Source organism: Neoarius graeffei, chromosome 16 (assembly GCF_027579695.1).
Source record: "Neoarius graeffei isolate fNeoGra1 chromosome 16, fNeoGra1.pri, whole genome shotgun sequence".
NCBI classification, from domain to species: Eukaryota; Metazoa; Chordata; class Actinopteri; order Siluriformes; family Ariidae; genus Neoarius; species Neoarius graeffei.
The window spans coordinates 60932971-60952279 of NC_083584.1; the positions used below are offsets into that span (position 1 = coordinate 60932971).

Genomic DNA, 19309 nt, shown 5'->3' on the forward strand with positions numbered 1-19309 from the left:
TGATCCTGTTTATGGTGGGCGTTCCCACCGCGAAAGAGAAACCAATGGAAACCAAAAGAGTGAAAGTGATTATCATGGCGTTACCATGGGAACAGTCTTTTATGAATGTGTAAGTGGGCGCTCAGTGCTCCGACTCCGGTGTGACTGAGTAAAGGGACGAGTTTTATGTTTCTTCTAATTTAGGTCATTTAAAATTTATAATATTATTTGGCAGTGAGCAGAGGGGAAAGTGTAAAGTATAAAGTTCCTGTCAATATGTTTATCGTGCTTGTATGATTAAAAACTCGCAAAGATATTTATCTCAATGCATGACCTACTCATTCTAAACCTGCCGAGCTGCACCGGCGAAGCTCTCGACCCCAGAGGGTTAAATAGGTTTTGGTCCTACTCTGATGATGAGGTGGTTGTTTGTCTTCGCTGTAGCTTTTGGAGGCAGAGAATTTTCTCGCTTATCTCGCAATATGTGACCTGATTGGTCAGGAGATTTAAAATAACTACTTGATGTCACTCATTGCTTTTTTGTAAGGCGGGTGAAACTGGAAGCTTCGCTGTGATTTTAAAAAATAAATAAATAAAATGTTGTGTGTGTAGGCTCTGCTTCCTGTTCTGAAGTATGTGAGAGGTGATCAGCTGTCTCAAGATCACTGGCTGGATCTGTTCAGACTGCTCAGCCTCCCCAAAGGAACCACACTGGAGAGACTCCTGTTCAGAGACCTGCTGGCTGTCTCACAGACCATCATAGATAAAGCCCTGGAGCTTAAGGTCTCACACACTTCTCTTATAGTGTTCTGTAATTGTTACGAAGCAGATAATTAAATGGCTACTTAGTGGCTAATCAGGGCTAATTTTATTTCTGCTCCAGATTGGGTACTTTTCTGTGGACCAGAAACTATTTGGGCAGAGCTTTGTACAGCCAAACACAGCTGTCGGTATTGTTTTTGCATGAATGAAGAGACAGAAGTGTGTGTGTGTGTGTGTGTGTGTGTGTGTGTAGGACCTGAACAGCCGTGCTCATGCGGAGGTGAGTATCCGGGAGGCTCTGCGTGAGGTGGAGCTGTGGGCTGCTGGAGCGAGTTTCTGTCTCACGGAGTACACCAACACCACCGGCACTCACATCAGCCTCATTCGCGAGTGGAGAGACGTCATGAATCAGGTGAGAGAGAGAGAGGAATGAGAAATTGGGTTCATTAGTGTCTATGAAGTGCTGATCTTAACCCTTTCTGTGTTCCTGTGTGGAGGTTGGAGATAACCGGTGCCTACTGCAGTCTCTGAAGGACTCGCCGTATTACCAGCGCTTCCACGATAAGGTGTCTCTGTGGGAGACTCGTCTCGCTGACCTTGATGACTTCCTGCAGAGCCTTAACAGCATCCAGAGGAAGTGGCTCTACCTCGAGCCCATATTCGGGCGTGGCGCACTGCCACGAGAACAGGCTCGTTTTCAAAGAGTGGACCAGGACTTCAGGTCAGGGATCCAGTGTGGTTTTATGCGTGTGTGTGTTAGAGGTATACTTGTTGGGCATGGAGAAGATGAAATCCTGATGGTAAAGCACATATTAATATGTCTTTAAATGTCCAACAGGGAAAACACATTAATAACCTTAAAATGGTGTCATCATTTTTTATATTTGTTAGTCCCTGATATATGTGTGTATATGTGTGTGTGACCCCTCACCGAATCCAGGGACACATGTCGGCTGAAACGAATCCGAGATAATCGCAAAAGAAGCATTTTTTTTCGAAATTTGTGATTTTTGTTTTTTTCCATCATGTGCAAGTTGAGATCTTGAAGAATGCAATCAGTATTTCAGATAATAGATTGTTTTGTTGGAAAAGCGTACATTTTTTGTTGCAAATTGTCTCGTTTTTGTCAGGACTGTAGCCTGCTGGGGGGTGTGGGTAAATTACCATATGGGTCATTCACATGATGATTTAAGTCATTTGTTTTTTTTTTCCGCGAATCAGCTGTATGATCTGAGTTGAGCGCATAGCTACTTAACCTGCATACAGGCGTGTGATTTCACTATGGAATGAGTTACTAAACAGAGCGCAGAGGAGCCGACACACCGCGAAGCAAACAGACACACGGTATTTACATCGGAGATCACCATTTCTAGCAAAAAAACCGCAACCTCGTTTTCCAGATTGAATGGAATACTTGAATGATCGGATGATACACGGACCGTTCTAGGATTACATTCCATCGGAGGCATTGGTGTGTGCAAGGCGCCGTTTCTCTTTCTGATGGGGTGAGTTTATTAATCTAAGGCTGTGTGGTTATTTTTGCATGTAACGGAGAGTGTTGTGGTTTGGTTAAGCCTAGGTCACAACCGGACGTACGATTTTTTTGGCCGTGCGATTTTTGGCGTTTCCCAAATCGCTGCGTTTTTTTTTTTTGTTCATGGAGAAAGACGCGCGTTGGCTGTAAGTTTGTCTTGCAACCTGAAAAAAACGTAAGCGCCCATAGAGTTTGTTTGACATGACAAAGAACCTCTGCGGCCGGTCTGCGGCTCGAAAATCAGCACATCACACGCGCGCTCTCGTGCGTTTCATGCGCGTTGTCGTGCGTTTCTTGCATTTTTTGCGTGTAGACCGGCCGTAGGAGCGCGTACTGTACGGCCGGTTGTGACCGAGGCTTTACATGAAACTAGTGTTGTGTTAGTTGTGTCATCATCGTGCTGTCTTTCTTTCTTACGGTGTGAGTAATTTTTCAACCACAAAACGTTAAAGTATACTTTAGGACTTATTTTTGTACTTCATAATTGTGTTGGGCATACTTTGCATGGAAGGAAAATTGACGTGGTGATCTTTGTTTACATGAAAGTGGCATTGTGCTAGCTAGTAAGGGGTAGAGCTTTCCTTAATATCATTCAAATGAGCAGCATTATGTGCCCGCCCTGCACCCAGAGTAGCTGAGATGGAAAACTTTGAGGGCGATTTTCTCCCTTTTCTGTTTTAAGAGGTATACACTTTCAAAAGGCCACACATTCTTCAAATATTGTCAGATCTCCACATGGAAGGCATCATTGGAAAGCTTAGAAACTGTACTTTCTGAATCTATCAATAACTCAAAATGCCCCCGGGCCGACATGTGTCCCTGGATTCTGTGATCTGCCATATATATATATATATATATATATATATATATATATATATAGAGGGAGAGAGAGAGAGAGAGTGTGTCAACAACCGGTACACACTATACAGTTTTACAGTATTTTGGACACTATTATAAGTGTGTATGCTTGTGTGTGTGTGTTTAGGGCCATAATGTCGGATGTGCAGAGAGACAGCAGAGTGGCGTCTTTAACCTCGCGAGCAGGAATGAGAAACTGTCTGAACACACTGCAGGATCAGCTACAGCGCTGTCAGAAATCCCTCAACGATTTTCTTGAGGTGCTGGATCACTCACACACACACACACACACACACACACACACACACACACACACACACACACACACACAGAGCTATGAGCTTGTCTCAGTTTGTCCAATTTGTCTAATAAGCCTGTAAAATTATTCCCTCATATTCCAATTCCTGTTTTCCATTCGAAACAGGAGTGAATAAGGAAGGTTTTGTGTCTTCTGACCCCTGTGTGACCTTTGCAGGAGAAACGTTCTGCATTTCCTCGTTTCTATTTCATCGGCGATGACGACCTGCTGGAGATCCTGGGACAAGCGACAAATCCCACTGTCATCCAGACACACCTGAAGAAGCTGTTTGCAGGTAACATGTACCTGTGTGTGTACCTGTGTGTGTACCTGTGTGTGTACCTGTGTTCCAGTGTTTTCTCTGGAATGTGTCTGTAGGAATCCATAGTGTGGACTTTGACTCGAGCTGCAGCAAAATCACAGCCATGAAGTCACTAGAAGGAGAGACGGTCCCTCTGAGGAACACAATCACCATCTCTAATGATGTGGAGGTCTCTCACACACACTCACACACTTTCTCATGGTGTATCATGAGGATTTAGTCTGGTTGTGAACCCAGGATAACAAGTAGACAGTCAGACAGATAGACACACAGACAAACAGGTGGAGTAAAACACTTGGGATGCTGTTAGAGGAAAATGTCAGTGATGGTGTAGCTCACTCTGGCCCCATCGGGGCCAGAAGGAACGCTCTAAAGTAGGCCACCTTGCACAATAAATGGTGTAAGCTGTATACACTATATACAAATTATATATCGAAGCTATATCCACCCTAGGAATACCGACCTATTTGCCAGAAAGAATCCAAAACGGCAAGGAGATGAAGCGATTTTTGTTGAACTGCTCATTAAGGCTTAATTCGTCCATAACTTCATTAATGACTGTAATTAAGCAAATCTGGGTAGAAGTCATATGCACCCTAGGCACCCTTACCTTCACGCCAGAAAGAATCAAAATCAGTGAAGAATTGAGGGAGAAGAAGCGATTTGTGTTGAAACTGCTCGTTAGGGATTTAGTAATTACTCCGTATCGTCATTATTAATTGCATTTATGCAAATTTGGCTAGAAGCTATGTATATGCACCCCAGGCAGACCTGCTTTCCTGCCAAAAAGAATAAAAATCAGTGAAGAATTGAGAAAGAAGAAGTGATTTTCGTGAAATGTGGACGACACCGGTCAGACTGCGGACAACACATGATGGCATAAACTCATCACCTGTCGGCCGGATGAGCTAATAATCAACGATGTAGTGGTGCGACGTGGCCCGATGTGGCCAAGTTACTGCCACCAACCTGAAGTTGATTATTTTCCAATAACAGCACATTCCGAAGTGTGTTCTTCGTCTTGTAGCACAGAAATTTGACCTGCGCGTCCTCATATTTGCCTAAAGTGCTCTACAGTTTATCTCCTTGCTTACAAAAGAAATGTTTATGTAGGGAATGTCTTCCTAAATGGAATTAGTGTGTGTGTGTGTGTGTGTGTTAGGTGTGGCTCAGTGAACTGTCCTCAGAAATGAAGGAGACGTTGAAGTTCCTGCTGTGCGAGTGTGTGAAAGCAGTGAAGGGAGGTGGCGTCGACCCCAACCGCTTCCCCTCTCAGGTGACACAATCTAGATTTAGACTGAAATCCAACTGTTTGATTATATCCTAATTATAAATATGTATTACGTATCATTTCTTACATAATGTCAAAATCACTCAGATCAGATCGTTGGACTTTCCGTAAATGCCTGTGTGTATTCAAATGTTTGAAAGGACTTTGCCCATCGCACCTCAGGAACATGTTTACCCGCAATTCTGAAGTACATAACTACAACACTAGAAACAAATCTACCATCCACATGGTCTGGTTATAGAGCCTTCAAATATTCTGCTGCTAAATTATTCAGCAGTCTGGATTCTACAGTTGTTAAATCATTTTGCTCAAACTATTGGTTATGTATAAAACGAAAAATGTTCTAGATTAGCTCTAAATTATCCAATGTACTCAAACCTCTACATTATGATCATTTTCACACTATTTCTTAAAGTTTCAATTGTCAATACAAGTTGCTATAAGTTTTAACCAGCTGGGAGGTCCGTATGGTGAAATACCGTGACCGAGGTGTTGAAAGTACTGAGCGAGGCCCTCTGGGCCGAGGTCAGTATTCAAGGCCGAGGTCACGGTATTTCACCATACGGACCGACTTTAAGCTGGTAAATAATATATTTATTTTTTTCTTTACCAAATTCTAACAGAAACGAGAGCGTCCGAAAGGGAAAACCGAGCCGAGCCGCCATTTTGAATCCTCATTCACGGCTGTAATGCAAATGGCTTCCTCCTCGGTATACAAGTGCACTTCCATGGCAGGAAAAAAACTACATTTTGCCGCCTATGTAGTCCCCTATTTATACAAATAGGAGTCATTCAGGATTCAGCCATGTTTTTGCTCGGCGTTAGCAACAGTTAGAGGTTTTTAGCTTTCTCCTGAAATGTTTTCTTTTATTTCTTCTTCCTCAGGGTAGTAAAACTCGCTTTCGCTGTGAACACTGTCGTTATCGCTATCTATGATGTAAAATTAATGCTGTTCTCCTGAGAAATGCTGGCAAACATTTATAAGATCTCATCTCATTATCTCTAGCCGCTTTATCCTTCTACAGGGTCGCAGGCAAGCTGGAGCCTATCCCAGCTGACTACGGGCGAAAGGCGGGGTACACCCTGGACAAGTCGCCAGGTCATCACAGGGCTGACACATAGACACAGACAACCATTCACACTCACATTCACACCTACGGTCAATTTAGAGTCACCAGTTAACCTAACCTGCATGTCTTTGGACTGTGGGGGAAACCGGAGCACCCGGAGGAAACCCATGCGGACACGGGGAGAACATGCAAACTCCACACAGAAAGGCCCTCGCCGGCCACGGGGCTCGAACCCGGACCTTCTTGCTGTGAGGTGACAGCGCTAACCACTACACCACCGTGCCGCCCACATTTATAAGATTTTTGATAATATTAGAAATAAATCTTATTAAAAAAAGATAAATGTTGACAAAAAATTGTTACTATGTTTGTTGTTGTTGTGAACAAGCAAGTTGCCAGAGGTCCATAACCGGGGTCCGTATCATAGGATACGGACCCGCTCGCCAGCCAATCAGAGCGCAGGATTTGATGGAAACCGGACCGCGAAAAAAATAATTGTATTTATTCTGTTATTATATATTTGCCATTCATTTATATTTGTTACGCACAGCTTTGAGGTAAATAAGTGTTAGCTTTTGAAACCCTGTATATTATTATTATTATTATTATTATTATTATGATGATGTGTGCTTTACTCTCCAAGTTCATACAATACAGAACTCAATTTATTCTCACTCATTTTATTCAAATCCATTTAAAGCTGTACTGCCTTTCAGATTTTTCAAGTGTAGGTCATTAAAAGAATTTTCCCAACACCCGATTATTTTTGTTCAGTGGACCGAAAGCTACTGAATTCAAATCACAGACTTCCAATTTTATGAGGTTTTAAAAATAAATAGAATAATTAATGACTCTATCTCCACATGGTCCTACATGCTCCGTTATTTTTTTTCCTGCTTCACCATGACCCAATACAAGATACTACGTCATGCATGACGTGGTGGGCTTTCCCCGTTCGCGCAAGGCATTGTGGGATACAAATTTGAAACAGGAGAGAAAAATGGAGGACGTGAGCGTGCGAATGAAACATGAAAGACTGACTACAGTAACAGAAAGCGAGAAGAAAAGACGTTATGTTATACACGAAGGAAAGGAAACGCAGGACCAAACTAATAAATATCGGCGCTCAGCGAGCACCTCGGTGTGATCAGCTGTTCGTTTAGCGACAGAATGATGGAACTGTCAGTGCACGGTCAAAGGGAAACCTGTAGATGACAGTAATGCAACACTGTGGATGCCAGCTGCTGTAAAACCCAAAAGAAGAAGAAGGTAAACCTGCGCATGCGCACACGGACTTCCTCTGTCTGCCTGACTGCGCGAAGCGAGCGATTTCATGCACATTATTTGCTTTAATCCCCTCAAATTAAATAACCTCCCAGCCACAGAATGGCCTGATATTTTTTAGATATTACAGAAATAAACACATCACAATGACCACATTTCAGAGGGAACTAAATTTCACCGATTTTATGAAATCGAAAGGCCGCCTCGCTTTAAACAATAAATATAATAATGTTTGAATTTATGGTTATAATGTGAATAATGTAATGTATAATATATTTAATAGTGTCCTCAAATATGAGTTCTATGCAAATTATAGGCAAATAACTTTTGACTCATTTATAAATTTCTATTCTGAGTGATGTAAAAAGTCATAAGGAATTAATTTCAGACTATACATGCATAATACCTGTAAAATGTAAAGGCATAAATGATGTGTACATGATAAAATGTTCACAATCAGAAAAAAAAATGTAGTTGTAATAAATATTAATTGTATATAAATTACTACTGATAGTTCATAATCAGGCTCTGATAATTATGAAACTTCAGAAGAAGTGTTATATATATACTTTATTGTTACAGACTCAAAGGTCCAAATAATACATATAAAAATACACACTTACAATTACAAGACATTATAAAAAAAAAAAAAAAAAACATTTAAGATAGGCCTACATAAAGTTGGCTTTTCCAATGTTTCCACATGTCAGAAATATATAAAATATCACTCTCCTTTATATTACACAAACTCATGATGATAACATTTCTAGATTCATATAACCTACACATAAATTTGTGCATAAGTTTCCTCATCAGAGCCTGAAATGTAGGAACATTAGCATTTACAAACAAAGCACTTGCACTTTCCCACCTCGGGGCCTTAAGCAATATTCTCAGTGCATCATTATAAGCCACCTTAATCTTATTTATCTTTGCTTTGCTATAATTATACCAAAGCTGAGCTGTATACAGTGATGTACAATAAGTTCTAAAAAGACATGTTTTGACTTCATATGTACACATATAGAACTTTCGTGCCAGCATATTCGCTTGAGCATACAATTTGTAGCACTGGCGCTGGATATCATCATCGTCACTTAAATCATTCCTTAGTAGATGTCCCAAATATTTTGTTTTCGTGACAACTGTCAGCTCACTGTCATTTAGAAAAAAAGAAGGAAAATGTAACTTTTTATCCTCCTTAGCCCTAGCAATCATTATAACACTCTTTTTTGGGTTGTATTTGATGTCATACTCTATGCCATAATCTGAACAGACTCTAAGCAGTTGCTGCAGACCAGCACTATAAGGAGACAACACAACTAAGTCATCAGCATATAATAAATGATTGACAACCTTATCCCCAATCATACATCCAGTCTTACAGTCTTTTAACTTCATAGACAGCTCGTCCATATAAAAATTAAAAAGAAAAGGAGAGAGAATACCACCTTGTCTGACCCCGTTGGAAACAAAAAAATAACTAGAGGAGGCCTCACCCCATTTGACCTGCATGGTTTGATGAGAATACCAGTACTGCAAGATGCGGATCAAATATAAAGGAACCCCTCGTTCATATAATTTTAAAAATAATTTCCCGTGATTAACACGGTCAAACGCCTTAGATGCGTCTAAAAAACACATAAATATGGTAGAGTTCTTTTTCGTATACTTTGATATAAGCTCTTTCAATGCATATATACACAAGTCTGTTCCATGTTTATGCTTAAAACCAAACTGATTGTCAGTTGTTACCACATATCCTTGGAGCCTATCCAAAATAATCCGCTCCAAAATTTTGGAGATAATGCTTGCAAGTGCAATAGGCCTATAGTTGCCCGAGTTAGATGCTTTACAAGTTTTATCTTTAATGACTGGAACCAATAATACAGATAAAAGGGAGTCTGGTAATACACCATGTGCCAACAGGCCAGAAAAACACAAAGCCAGCAACACAGAAAGTCTGTAGCTAGCATACTTCAGATGCTCTGCAGAGATTTGATCAGGGCCACTGGCTTTATTTACTGCCAGCTTACCAATGGCATCACACACCTCATCTGGTCTAATAACCATAATGTCATCAGGACAACATAATCATCAACTTTAAAAACAGCACTATCAACACAGTTAAAAATTTCCCCAAAATGCATAGCCCAAAACTCAGCAATATTCCCGTCCCCAACTATACCATCTATAGTGGAGGGAAGGGGAATCTTGCTGTTGTTAATAGCCCTCACTTCATTCCAAAATTCCTGAACACTATTCTGTTGAAGTTTTCTAGCCATTGAGTTAGCCCTCATCATTTGCTCATTATATAGTATATTAACATGATATTATTTGTCAGAGCTATGTGGAATATTGTACAAATAATTACATGACACAAAAAATGGAAGTAACGTATTGATTAACGACATCATGAGCCACATGATATGTAAATGATGTGTAGATTATGTAGTAGGTTATTAGTGCAATAACAATAAAGGAAATACGTAAATAAAGAATAATTCTATGAATGAAATGTGTATTTGTGCCCAAACAGATCCTGTGCCTGGCTGAACAGATCCAGTTTACAGCAGATACAGAAACCGCCATCCGTGAGCAGAACCTGCACCAAATGGAGCTCGAGCTCACGGCTAAACTGGAGCACTACACCGACACAAACGCTCACATCGAGTCTGCAGGTACAGAAGTGTGTGTTTAAGTGAGCTAAATTATCACTAGAAGTTTGTAGTGTAGTAAACGGACTAGCTAGGCTAGTTAGCAAAAAGAGTTAAGTTTGCTCGTTAATGCCGATGGTTTTGTCTCTTATCAGAGTCCAGTGTGTTACAGTTGAAGCTGAAAGCTCTGATCCTGGATGTGATCCACAACCTGTCGGTGGTGCGGGAGCTGCTGGAGGTTCAGGTTCACAGCACAGACGACTGGGTGTGGCAGAAACAGCTGCGTTTTTACCTGGACACAGCTCAGCACTGCACTGTTCACATGGTGGACACAGTGTTCAACTACACCTACGAGTACCAGGTCTACAATACACACGTCACGTCTCAAACCACACACACTATTAATTAACTGTATAAGACGTATAAAAGGCCACAGTGTATTCACGTTTACTGTATTTTTGTATACACAGAAGAAGATATGAATAAATAGACAACAGGAAGCACTTTGTCTTTTCTGTTTTGTTGTATATGTCAGGGTAACGCCCCGAAGCTAGTGCACACTCCTCTGACGGATAAGTGCTACCTCACGCTGACTCAGGCTATGAGGATGGGTTTGGGAGGAAACCCATATGGACCAGCAGGAACGGGCAAGACCGAGTCTGTTAAAGCACTGGGAGGACTGCTGGGCAGACAGGTGCTGGTGTTCAACTGTGATGAGGTACACACACACACACACACACACACACACACACAAATATTAGAGCCCATCTGTCTTTAGGAGTACACAATAATATCAGTGTTGTGACAAATCACATCATGATTTTTAGAGTATTATGCTATTAAAGCACTTTCTGTCATGCTGTTATAGGAAACTAATCAGCGATCCGATCTGTTACTGTTATCACCTGGATATCGATTGTTTTCCAATAACAGCATGTCCCTGAGTATTTTATTCCTCTTTATACCACAGCAGTTTGCTTTTTATCCAATTATTGCTACATTTAATGTTCCACGAAACAAGTTAATTCCTTTCATCGCTTACAGTTCCGGTCAGAGGTTTACATACAGTGACATGAATGTCATCTTGGATATGAATGTCATGGCAATCTTTGGGCTTTCAGTAATTTCTTTGAACTGTTCTTTTTCTGTGGCAGAATGATTGTACAGCATACAGCTTTAATTAAAAAGCTAAAGCTGGTAGCTTTTCTGTGCCTTCATAAAAAGGGTTTGTTTACAGCACTCATTGGATTGACCAACACACAGTAAAATGGGAAAGTCCAAGGAGCTCAGTGCAGATCTGAGAAAGAGGATGGCAGATATACACAACTCCGGAATGTCTCTTGGAGCCATTTCTAAACAACTGCAAATTCCAAGATCAGTTCAAACAATTGTATACAAGTTATTGTGAGGTGGAGTCACTTTGCCAAGCCACTTTGCTTCAAGAAAACCCAAACTGTCACCCTCAGCTGAAAGGAAATTGGTTTGGATGGTCAGGAACAACCTGGGAACCACCGTGGCACAGCCCTGCCATGAACTGGAAGCTGATGGATCACTGTCTACAGTTCAGATCACCATGGACTAAGAGGCTGCTATCCAAGGCTCCAAAATTGACAACTTTAAGCTTAACTAAAGTTTGAAGCTGACCACACGGACAAAGAAAAGGCCTTCTGGAGGAAAGCTGTATGGTCAGATGAGACAAAGCTTGAGTTGTTTGGCCACAATGACCACCATGTACAGAGGGACACTGTACCAGCTGGTGGTGGTGGTAGGATCATCATGCTCTGAGGCTGTTTTGCTGCCAGTGGAACTGCTTCATTGCACAAAGTGGATGGAATAATGAAGGGGGAGGACGACCTCAGAATTCTTCAGCATAAACCATCAGAAACTTCAACACGACTTGGGAGTTACAACAGGACAATGAACCCAAACACGCATCAGAGCTGGTTGTGGAGGATAAAGCAGGCTAACAAATTTAATTGAACTCTACCAATTCTACCATGAAGAGTCGTGAAATATCCAACCAAAATTCTGCCAGGGGGCGGCACGGTGGTGTAGTGGTTAGCGCTGTCGCCTCACAGCAAGAAGGTTCGGGTTCGAGCCCCGTGGTCGGCGAGGGCCTTTCTGTGCGGAGTTTGCATGTTCTCCCCGTGGGTTTCCTCCGGGTGCTCCGGTTTCCCCCACAGTCCAAAGACATGCAGGTTAGGTTAACTGGTGACTCTAAATTGAGCGTAGGTGTGAATGAGAGTGTGAATGGTTGTCTGTGTCTATGTGTCAGCCCTGTGATGACCTGGCGACTTGTCCAGGGTGTACCCCGCCTTTCACCCGTAGTCAGCTGGGATAGGCTCCAGCTTGCCTGCGACCCTGTAGAACAGGATAAAGCGGCTACAGATAATGAGATGAGATGAGATGAGCTTTACCTCCGACCCTGGAGACGCTTTCCAAATTTGCTAAATAAACATCCCGTCACAGAAAACGTTTACAGATGTTTGAATAAATCTGTTAACGTAGAACGTCTGCTGTACAAATCCCTGTGTAAGTTGTTAAGAAACGATAATATATTTGAACGAGCGCATTAATATAAACCTGTGATTTGATGTTGTTATAGAACATTAATCAGTGTTTAATCAATAACCATTCAGAATAAGAATTCAGCAGTGCTGTGGTGTAATTGTATATTATTTTATTTATTTTTTATGCCTCCGCCACCGTAAGGTGCAGAAGGCAGGCTTTCGTCTAAACCGGGGAACAGGGGCGCTGCGCCCTCTTACTCTCAGCGTGCACCCCCTTACCGAAATGCCGATTGAACCCCAAGTCACACTTAGGCCATGCACTTATATGCTACTGCACAACATGCAGTCTTTCTCAAAACGATCTTTTCTCCGTGAAAACATCCCAGCAACACCACGTGACAATGCGTCTGATCATCAAATACGTTATAATTACTCCAAAAATATTCCAATCATAGTAGATACACCGCCAGACGGTGCAAAAACAATCCGAATTGGCGTTTTCCAGACTGACGCGCCATGTTTACTTGTCGTGGCTGCTCTCGCGAGATTTGACATGGGTTACATACAAGGTCAGCTGACTTGTAGAGCGAGATTTCTCGAGACTGAATGACCTTTCACCCACCGGCGTGGGAGCTTTTGACAGAAGTAGTTCGCGAGTTGTTTTTGTTGACACTTGGGCATTTAAAGATGTCATCCCGCGGCACGAAACAGAAGAAAGCCAAAGACTGTCCGGGTCAGAAGAAGATTACTTCTTTCTTTTTCAATGTTGACAGACAATTTGTTACAATTTCCCTCTCAGATAGCCTCAGAATGTCCCGTTGGAGCCTCAATTTTTCAAAGGCTTTACACAGCGGAGGGGGGGGACGGACAACTGGCACCATCCCCCCCCCCGCTTCGCTCCCTCGCCATGGTGAGCGCCCTCATACTAAATTTTTCTAGAAAAAACCCTGAAAGGCATTATGTTTTCGGGTTGTCCGTCCGTCCGTCCGTCCATCCCGAAACCTTGTGAACACGATATCTCAAAGGCTAATGAAAGGAATTTCACCAAACTTTCAGCATTTGCGCGCTTTGGGACAAACATGAACTGATTAGATTTTGAGATCAAAAGGTCTAAGGTCAAGGTCACTGTGAGGTCAAATGTCTGTCCGAAAACCTTGCGAACACAATGTCTCCAAGGCTGATACAAGTAATTTCACCAGGTCAAGATTACTGTGTGGTCAAATGTCCATCCCCAAATCACAACTTAATAAGGCGTGTAGTCTACCGGGCGGAGGCATCCCCATCGACGCCGTTGGCGTCGAGTTCTATCTAGTTTTTTTAAAATCTGCTAATTGATTTTTTTTCCTCCTGTTTTGTGTCAGAGTTTTTGTTTTGGAGGACTGACAGCTTGTACGGTACCTCAGGCTTGAAAATGCATTTTAATCTGTAAATCTTGTTAATGTACAGAAGCCCACAGTTTTAAATTTGTGTGTATGTGTGTGTAGGGCATCGATGTGAAGTCTATGGGCCGTATCTTTGTGGGGTTGATAAAGTGCGGAGCTTGGGGCTGCTTCGATGAGTTCAATCGTCTGGAGGAAGCTGTGCTGTCTGCCGTGTCCATGCAGATCCAGACCATTCAGGACTCTCTGAGACAGCATAGAGACACATGTCACCTCCTGGGCAAAGAGGTAACACACACACACACACACACACACACACACACACACACACACACACGCCATAATTAAACTGTCATATTGAACTCTAATAGAACTTAAATATGTATTTGATTTCTTACAACTTACTCCATTTCAAGGTCAAGCCAGATGTGGCTTGCCCCGCCCCGATGAATGAGCTCTCTAATCTCATCCTCAGATCTGATTAAATTTTTTTCCTCATAGAGGCGAAGCGAGGCAGGAGCCATGATGTCATCGTGTGTAAGACTGTAAGAATGAGTGTAACAATAGCGAAACTTCGTAACCAATCAACACTTATCCTGATGGAGTTTGATTACCCGTTCTACTTCTTGATAAACTTCTGAACCAATCAGAACCAGAAACGAAATAAGAGAAACCTCGTTATAACTTCATAGTATCGGAAGATAATCGGCAGATAAAAACATAAACAAAATTCACCTCGTGGTTCGCCGAGGCTATTGATTCGATATCGAGTGAGTGGTGTTTATTTGAAGAAAATGAACCTTTTGATTATCACAGCTGTTGTTTCAATCAATTAATCGAATTTTATTTATATAGTCCTTTACAATAACCAAAAGGTACCCAAAGTGCTTTACATCAGAGCCATAAAACAGAACACCAAAACACATAAAAACACAGGTTTTAACTGCGGAAGGTGCCGCCGTCCTGCAGATTACCAAAAGCCTTTCAGAAGTACATGAAATAAAACAGATGAAACGAAGCACCCCTCAAAAACAAGACTCCCCTAGTCAGGATTGTATGCCAATCTAAAAAAGTAAGTCTTCAATTTTGATTTAAAAAGGCCGGGATCAATAGTGGTGCGAATGTCGGGGGGCAGATTGTTCCACAGTCTGGGAGCAGCGGCAGCAAAAGAACGATCACCCCACTGTTTATATCTTGACCTTGGAACTTCTAACAGAAGCTGACCCGAAGAACGCAGGGCCCTACCATGATCACGAATAGTTAAAATCTCAGACAAGTAAGAGGGAGCCAGGCCATTGATGGCATTAAAAACAAACAACAGAAGTTTAAAATCAATTCTAAAACAGACTGGAAGCCAATGGAGTGACGACAGCACAGGAGTAATGTGTTCACGTCTAGACGTGCTTGTTAAAAATCGGGCCGCAGCGTTCTGTACAAGTTGAAAACGTAAAATTGAAGACTGGCTGAGGCCAACATACAGGGCGTTACAATAGTCCAGTCTCGAACTGATAAATGCATGAATTGCCTTCTCAAGATCTTGCCGACTGAGAAACGGCTTTGCTTTGGCCAAGAGACGAAGTTGAAAAAAGCTCGTTCTAACAACAGAACTAATCTGTTTATCAAATTTAAGCCCACTGTCAAACGTTACCCCAAGATTTTGTACAAATGGTTTAAAAAAGGGGGCCAGAGTACCAAAATTTGTTGTAAAAACATTTGACATGGGTGATGTGCCAAATAAAATACATTCTGTTTTGCTGTCGTTCAAATGCAAAAAGTTCCGTGCCAGCCATTGCTTTACATCAGTAATACAATCCAGTAACTTAGTAAGCGCCGTATTTTCATTGGGTCTCATGAGCAAATATATCTGCAAATCATCAGCATAAAAATGAAAAGACAGATTGTGTTTTTTTTATAATTGATCCCAGAGGTAACATGTACGAAGAAAACAGAATAGGGCCGAGAATAGAGCCCTGTGGCACCCCACAAGAGAGGGATGCATATGAAGAACAGAGGTCGCCAATCATCACAGCGACGCTCCTATTTGCCAAGTATGACCTAAACCATTGGAGAGCAGTGCCACGAATGCCAACATACTGCTCTAGGCGAGATACAAGGACTACATGGTCAACTGTATCAAAGGCCGCTGTAAGGTCAAGCAACACCAGCATGGCAGGATTCCCGGCATCCACAGACAGAGCGATATCATTGTGCACCTTTAACAGTGCTGACTCAGTGCGATGTCGGGATCTGAAACCAGACTGGAATTTATCAAGAACAGAATTTCTCTTTAAAAATGACTGTAATTGAATAAAAACAACTTTTTCTAAAACCTTAGAAAGAAAAGGCAAATGGGAGACAGGCCTAAAATTGGACAGAACAGAAGGGTCAAGATGTGTTTTTTTTTAAGGAGGGGCCTAACTACAGCATGTTTAAAGGCAGCTGGGACAGACCCAGAATCAAGACAAGTATTTATAAAAACAAGCAAACTTGACCCAACAGAATTATAAACCTCCTTCAAAACGAGTTGTTTGGTCCTTCTGAAAGGTCAAATGAAAGGTTTTATAGGTTTCTTTTGAGCTTTATGGCAGATATTTACGCCAAGAATTCCAGCCATTCAACAAAAACTCAAGAAGGCAGCGAAGGCAACGTTGGAATCTTCTGAGCAATCTGCTCGGTTTACAATTACAAAAGTCCCATGTTGGAATAAATCAAGTCAAGTCAAGTTTATTTGTATAGCGCTTTTAACAATAAACATTGTCGCAAAGCAGCTTTACAGAATTTGAACGACTTAAAACATGAGCTAATTTTATCCCTAATCTATCCCCAATGAGCAAGCCTGTGGCGACGGTGGCAAGGAAAAACTCCCTCAGACGACATGAGGAAGAAACCTCGAGAGGAACCAGACTCAAAAGGGAACCCATCCTCATTTGGGCAACAACAGACAGCCTGACTATAATATTAACAGTTTTAACAGGTATAACCCTCAACTGTCCTCATGGGGCCGTCCTTCACAGGAGCAATGCGATAAAACTCCGACCAGACACAGGGCACCAGGACGGACCAAGCAGGTCCGAGGGGCAGAAGAGGCCAGCATCTCAATCCCAGGACCAACATGTAACTCAGAGGGACAGATTGGGGGGGGGGGGAGAGAGAAAGAAAACACAGGTTGTTAGGTATGCCCTAAAAATGACAGGTATTAAATCTGTGTGGTTGGCTCGCAGAGACGAGAGTCTTGACCAGCGCTCGAAACTAACGGTGTCCCGACGTCCCGGGGACCATAAAAAATGTCATCGGGACACAAACTTATCATATCTGGGACAATCCCGGGACAATGGAAAAAAATAGATCTAGAAAAAAGTTCTACATGGGGGAAATTGTGAGAGTGCATGATGCAGTGCGCATAGCAGTCACAATTGCAGGGCCTGAGCTGCACTCTGTGAATGAATGATTCGCGCTGAGGCGACAAGCCTGTGTATCTCTGAGAGGGAGCAGCGCGCTGTGTGTGTGTGTGAGAGAGCAAGCAGCCCCTCCCCCACCCGCACGCTGCGCTGAGAGACACAGAAAGGGCAGTAATTGCTCAGAGCGCTCCCTCCAAACAACGGGGATTTACACGAAAACGGAAGGAGATAGTCACAAAATTCTTTCACATTGAGTGCCACAAGGCTCTCCTGAACACGATGTAATTTTTTTGTCTGTAGTGTAAAAATTGAGGTCACTAGAGCGAGTTAAAAACGAGTTTTTGCATGAGAAGGCTGAAAGTGAGGAGAGGACAGGCGCTCAGCCCCATAGACTGCCATTATAAACGTGGCTGCGCTGTGACTGCAAAATCAGAAAAGTCACTGTAAATAATGTAAATGATTTCTATGACTAAAGGTTACAATAAAAAAAACTTGCATTACATTGCTTTGTTTGCACTTATATGATATGACACTTTTATCCAAAGTGACTTTACAGTTTTTTACAGTGTTACAGTCCCTGTAGCAATGTTGGGGTAGGTGCCTTGCTCAAGGGCATTTCATCTATTGATGGTATGGCTGATGGCTTTCAAAACATCTCTGAATGGGGCAACAGGTATATTACATAAAAATGGATAACGGTCATGGTGAAAATGATAAGTTGGCCTTATATATGCCAACAGATATTCAAGGTATAAGTAGATGAAATGAACATAAAAGGGGTCTTATTTTCAACTAAAGTGTACTGGAGATGTAGGGAGTTGAAACATTTTCTGAATGAGCTAGTTGGCCCCTTTAAATAAACGGGTATCTATTCATACAGTGAGATTGTCAAAGTTTAATAAACTGAAAATGCAATAACTGTAATTTTGAAGTAGATGATGTATAGGACATGTGTCACTTGTGTTTTGTGACTTATTGTAAAAATGATATAAAGGGTTCAAAATCGCATAGTTACAAATATAATAGTAACTTCATATGATAATATTAGCCACTGGTTATTTCAGAGAGGAAAAAAATGGGGACACTATTGCTTCCATTCGGGACAATACAACACAGAATTCGGGACCACTGGGGGACACAAAGAAAAAAAGTTAATTTCGAGCCCTGGTCTTGACATCAGGCATAACACACAACAATGGCATGTTAATATGGTAAAAAATATATCATGACCTGCTCTGGCTGGATGCTTGATTGGGTGATGGGAGCACACTCCTCAGCAATGATGAGATGCAGATGGGACCCTTAGGGCTGGCCAAGACAATTCAGTTACATTTCACCGGGTCTGGGACATGCGACAGAATGTCTGACGGCCGATTCCCTGCAGGCTATGATAGCCAGTCGAGGTCTCCACCCTCTCCACCAAAAGATTTCCTGTTGACTCCATGTAACTCAGAGGGACAGATTTGGGGTGGGGGGGGAGGGAAAGAAAACACAGGTTGTAAATCAGCTCCTTTATGAAAACTAAAAGTAAAAGTTAAAAGTATAATTGTTCAAACTTCTGCTATTCGTTTGAATTTTTAAATTTAAATTTTTATTTTGTATAGGTAATCATATGGGGCCGAGTAAAATTAAGGATTAATTTCATGAGTGATTTCGAAGTTTTGAACATTGCGACTCGGTCAATTTAGAGTCACCAGTTAACCTAACCTGCATGTCTTTGGACTGTGGGGGAAACCGGAGCACCCGGAGGAAACCCACGCGGACACGGGGAGAACATGCAAACTCCACACAGAAAGGCCCTTGCTGGCCACGGGGCTCGAACCCAGGACCTTCTTGCTGTGAGGCGACAGTGCTAACCACTACACCACCGTGCCGCCCACGAGCAACCATACGATTACTTATTTATAATATACAGGGCCAAATTCATACTTCAGAAGCCATTCAAGTTCACAACATTTGTCGTTCCC

General features: G+C 42.1%; 1 protein-coding gene across 5 annotated transcripts in view; it reads left to right on the forward strand.

Moving 5' to 3' along the window:
* dync2h1 (dynein cytoplasmic 2 heavy chain 1) overlaps positions 1 to 19309 on the forward strand; it is a 153835-nt gene that overhangs the window by 49096 nt on the left and 85430 nt on the right. For all 5 annotated transcript variants that reach the window (XM_060943314.1, XM_060943313.1, XM_060943317.1 and 2 more), the window contains exons 26-36: positions 592 to 762; positions 995 to 1153; positions 1239 to 1462; positions 3261 to 3393; positions 3609 to 3726; positions 3810 to 3922; positions 4916 to 5029; positions 9938 to 10079; positions 10211 to 10416; positions 10591 to 10773; positions 14050 to 14232. In XM_060943314.1, coding sequence (XP_060799297.1) covers positions 592 to 762; positions 995 to 1153; positions 1239 to 1462; positions 3261 to 3393; positions 3609 to 3726; positions 3810 to 3922; positions 4916 to 5029; positions 9938 to 10079; positions 10211 to 10416; positions 10591 to 10773; positions 14050 to 14232 — 1746 coding nt within the window. The remainder of the gene's footprint in view (positions 1 to 591; positions 763 to 994; positions 1154 to 1238; positions 1463 to 3260; positions 3394 to 3608; positions 3727 to 3809; positions 3923 to 4915; positions 5030 to 9937; positions 10080 to 10210; positions 10417 to 10590; positions 10774 to 14049; positions 14233 to 19309) is intronic.